This window comes from Sprattus sprattus, assembly GCF_963457725.1.
Source record: "Sprattus sprattus genome assembly, chromosome: 14".
Classification (NCBI taxonomy): domain Eukaryota; kingdom Metazoa; phylum Chordata; class Actinopteri; order Clupeiformes; family Clupeidae; genus Sprattus; species Sprattus sprattus.
The window spans coordinates 21,568,294-21,573,293 of NC_137912.1; the positions used below are offsets into that span (position 1 = coordinate 21,568,294).

At 43.3% G+C, this 5,000-nt stretch overlaps 1 protein-coding gene across 2 annotated transcripts in view; it reads right to left on the minus strand.

The window, feature by feature from the left end:
* The window catches only part of sfmbt2 (Scm like with four mbt domains 2), a 47,514-nt gene that overhangs the window by 32,377 nt on the left and 10,137 nt on the right, over positions 1-5,000 (minus strand). For both annotated transcript variants that reach the window (XM_080850852.1, XM_080850851.1), the window contains exon 4: positions 4,230-4,470. In XM_080850852.1, coding sequence (XP_080706978.1) covers positions 4,230-4,470 — 241 coding nt within the window. The remainder of the gene's footprint in view (positions 1-4,229; positions 4,471-5,000) is intronic.

The following is a 5,000-nucleotide window of genomic DNA, read 5'->3' on the forward strand; positions in this document are numbered from 1 at the left end:
TGTTTACCATGTATGTGTGTGGGTAGCGTGTGTGGGTAGCGTGTGTGTGTGTGTGTGTGTGTAGTATGTCTGTGTCTGTTTAGTGTGTGTGTGTGTATGTTTGTGTGTGTGTGTGTGTGTAGTATGTCTGTGTCTGTGTCTGTTTAGTGTGTGTGTGTGTGTGTTATCTGTGTCTTCCCTCCTCTCTCTGTTTAAGCCTCTCCCTCCTCTCCCCTGTCTTTGGTGCCCACATGTTCCCTGCTGTTAGACCCACTGCAGCTAAACACACTTATGCACCACAAACCAATCCATGTGGTAAACCACTCACTCACTCATTCAGCTCAGACCACACTGACTGACTGCAATTTGTCTTTTTCTGAACAGAGGTCTCAATGCCTAAGCTTCCTTGCGGATGTCGGGTGGCAGATAGCTTGGATTTGGACCACACGGGTATTCCAAGTTCGTGGTTTAGTAATAAACCTGGGTAAATTAACTCTAAACCTCCTAAAATAAGAGCCCTATGGCTTTGTTTTGCTGGGAGAATGAAGCCATAGGGCTCTTATTAGGAGATTACCCCGGTTTGTCCTAATATGATGATGACGAGCTCTTCTCTGTCTCCTTCAGACTCTACCTGTTTCTGCCTCTAATGATGACGAGCTCTTCTCTGTCTCCTTCAGACTCTACCTGTTTCTGACTAATGATGAAGAGCTCTTCTCTGTCTCCTTCAGACTCTACCTGTTTCTGCCTCTAATGATAAAGAGCTCTTCTCTGTCTCCTTCAGACTCTACTGGTTTCTGACGCTCTAGTGCTCAGCCAGACGCTGATGAGCCAGTCGCCTCTTAAACTCAGAGAGTACCTTAGTACTCGACACTACCGCGCCCAAGAGACCCAAAGCTCATTTGCAGCCCTGGTTAAATGACAACCCAGACACACACAACACACACACACACACACACACACACACACACACACGACACACACACATTGATGCAAATTTGGAGAAGGGCTGAGCGCAAATGGAATGAGGTTCGTTTGCAGGTGTCTTATGAAATCATGTGTATCTTTCCTCTTAACCATCAGAGTGCTGTCCTCCTCTCCAGTTTCTGCATCTGTGTGTGTGTGTGTGTGTGTGTGAGTGTGTGTTTATGTAAGCGGGGGGAGAGATAGATAGATAAATGGATAGGTAAGTAGGTAGGTAGGTAGAGAGAGAGAGAGAGAGAGAGAGAGAGAGATAGAGAGAGAGAGAGTAAGAAGCATAGGCAAGGTTTGTGTGCATTTGTGTTTTAGGGTGTGTTGTGGTGAGTGTGTGTGTGTGTGTGTGTGTGTGTGTGTGTGTGTGTGTGTGTGTGTGTGTGTGTGTGTGTGTGTGTGTGTGGGGAGACAGATATCCACCGTCAATCATTACTATAATCACATGAGCCAGCTATGCAAAAAAGACGAACTGGCAGACATTGTGTCCCCAAACCACCGCAGGCCCAAGGCACTGTGTAACACTATTAAGAATTTTTTTTAACCCTCCATCTGGTTGTGCAACTTCCTCTTCACTCTTGGGCAATAATCAATGGGATACGTTCATCAATATCATTTTCAGCCACTGGTTGTCACAACACGTGTAATGGAATAGTCTCCCATTACAAATCAGGGGCCGTATTCACAAAGCCTTTTATCTTACCACTAGGAGTGCTCCTAACTAGCGCTAAAACCTTTTACGTAGGAGTAATTTCTTAAAAGTGATTCACAACGGCTCTGAGACCTACTCATACTAAGGATAATACCAACTCCTAAGCTTAAGATAAAAACTCCGTTGCTATGGATGACGACGATTCTCATGCACGAGTTTAGAAGGGGTGAGGACGGTGATTGGTTGTTGACAGGCTCTCTCATTAAAAACTCATTCGTGACGTCCCTCTAACAATCCCACTATATCAACTGAAAATAAGAGAATAACCTAGGCTTCAAATTAAGTCATATTAAATAGTTATGGACAGTGCAGTTAGCAGAATGCACACGCATTATGACAAGTTTGTGCATCCAACGGGAATGACAATTTGCACGATAAGATAAATAGAAAGCGATCAATATATAATATGGCAATTGCATGTAATCAAGGCAGTAATACTTAAAGCACCCAGCAAACTGTTAGGCTATTACATTTCCAGCCCTTGACCACTTCAAATATCAGCACATACGGCCCTTCAAGCCCTCCAATCTTAATTGATCAAAGCGAAACGAACGTGAACCGTAGCCTAGGCGAAAGCCTACTGGTCCCAGGACCAATAGCCACTGTCACCCCAGCGGCATCCAGCTGGTAAGTTCTCAAAAACCTGCGACCGCTCTCCGTTGAAATGCACGAGTCATCGGTACATCCAGGCCACGGTGGACGAATTATTGTAATGTGTGTCCCGTCACTGGACATTCCTGCGATCGCCATGGAATTTACTTTGATATTGTGTAATAGGCGATTGTCCAAAAGCAACTGGATAAACTGTTGGATGATGTGGGGTCTACAGTGCGTTGATAGTTTGATGAATTAAACGGCTGACTGATGATTCCCAGTGTCGTCAGTTGCGTTTTCCGCGAAGCCAAATAGGGTATCTTTATGTTTCCAAACATTTCACTTCGGGACACATCGTTGTTTAAAGGCGTCATTGCATCCCGCGCTAATTCTACGACAATATTAATACCTTCACGGTTTAAGCAATGTCTTTTATCAATACCAAGTCGGCTGCAGCCATCTTACGATTTTTTGTTAATAGGTCTTAGTGATTTAGGAGTCCTCATGAGGAGTTTTAAGCTGTCCTAGACTTAGGTGCTACTTTTAGGGATAAAATATTTTGTGAATTGCTCTTAGTAAAAAAAATTAGGAGTCCTACATTTAAGACTGACACGCCCATTATTTTTAGGAGTTTCTCCTAAATTCGCCACTTATGACCTACTTTTAGCCCTAAGATTCTTTGTGAATACGGCCCCAGATCTGCTGCCTGCATAGAGACTTTTCCCACTTCTATTCCCTGTTTTCCCACTTCTATTCCCTGCATTGTAATTTGGTGCCATGCTCTTTTAAGTCTATTCTTAAGTCTATTTTAACATGTTGGTCTTTTCTGTTGTTTTACCCTATTACTGCTTTCATTTGGTTCACTTATCTATTTTTATGGTTATATTAATTTATTTATTCATGATTTATAAATAAATTATTGATTCATTTCCTTTTTTATTTATTTGTATCTTGCTGGTATTTTATTGTGTTGTATTGTGTTTACTCCTTGTACCCTTGTACACACACACACACACACATTCACATAAACACACACACACATAAACATAAACACACACACACACACACACACACACACGCTCACATACAGGCTCACACACACACACACACACACACACATTCACATAAACACACACACACATAAACACACACACACACACACACACACGCTCACATACAGCCTCACACACACACACACACACACACACACACACACAGATACACACACATACACACTCACATCCACTACACCGCATGGCTAATTTGCAATATCACATACAGGAAACCACAGGTCAATACCGCAGCACTGAATACCATTGCATATTTCACAGTCATGCCTTCATATCGCAACTACCTCTTTTACTCTCTCTCTCTCTCACACACACACACACACACACACACACAAAAACCCACACCCACACACACACACACTCACACGTGCATCTCCTATATCATAAGGTTGGATAGCTGGTTCTAATGTTCTAAGTCAGTAAGCACACTTTAACCTAAGTAGCCTGTCCAGCCCAGTGCCAAGACTGTAAACACAAGCAACATCTCTTTAAAAGCTACGTACGCTATGTGGCATGAGAAGAAGCTGAAGCAATATAAACATGTCCACAGATCTCAGATCTGCTTGTGTGTGACAACAGAAGCTTTAGTGGGTGACAAGAACACCAGAAATGCGTATTACAGAGGGCGATGTTCTGACTATGTTTGGGAGATAAGGTACTTCTGTAAAGGTGTATCAGCTATCACAAGTGTGTCAGGCATCCAGAATAGTTCAGTACTAAAATACCGACAGACAATCCAGGAGTTGTGCGATAGTAAGTGCAGGTGTATTGGCTTCTGATCCAGGTAAATTAGTTAGTACAGGTGTGTAAGTTACTGATCCAGGTGTATTGGCTACTACAGATGTGCTACTTCCAGATCTAGGTGTGTTAATGGATGGTACAGGTGTATTTTGGCAGGTGCTTACCCTCAGGCGGTATGAGGACTCGGTTGTTCTGGGTGCACCAGCCAACTGGGTGAAGGTCTGCCGTCATGACGTCACACCAGAAGTCCGCCTTGCGGTCGTCTCCATAGCCACAGTAGCGTAGCAACAGCAGCTGGCCACAGGTGGTGATAATAGTCGCCACCCAGTATGTGTCTGGGCTGCTCTTATTAGCCACCTCCAGCTTCATGCCAGGCTGAAAGCTACTCTGTAGGCTAATCTCAACCTGTAACGACCAATCGGAAAAGACAATAAGCTCCTATTGGTTATGTAGCATGTTTAAGGTAGCAGGTCACTAATCTCACAGTGAGGAAATGAATGAATGAATGAATCATCCACACATGAATGAATGAATGAATGAATGAATGAATGAATGAATGAATGAATTAATGAATTAATTCAATTCAATTTTATTGATATAGCGCCAAAACAATGCAATTGTCTTAAGGCATTCATGAATCATAAAACCCAAGTGCTAATTGAGGTAAAAGTTAAAACCGTACTTCACCAAACCACCAGAGAGGCGATGAATGTGATGAAGATGCCTAAAGCTCTTGGCTGATCATATTCTTAAAACCGTACTCAGACCTAGAGTGATGGGGCAGAAGCCACTGTCTGCCACTGTGTGCCGGTATCCCTCTGCCTAGTGTGGATGTCAGCAGATTGGGTACTATCCAACTGATTTTACTGGGACAAATTCAGAGGCCTTGGCTGTGGAGGAGCCATTTGGGGTCATTTTGGCCAGTACTGAAGGGT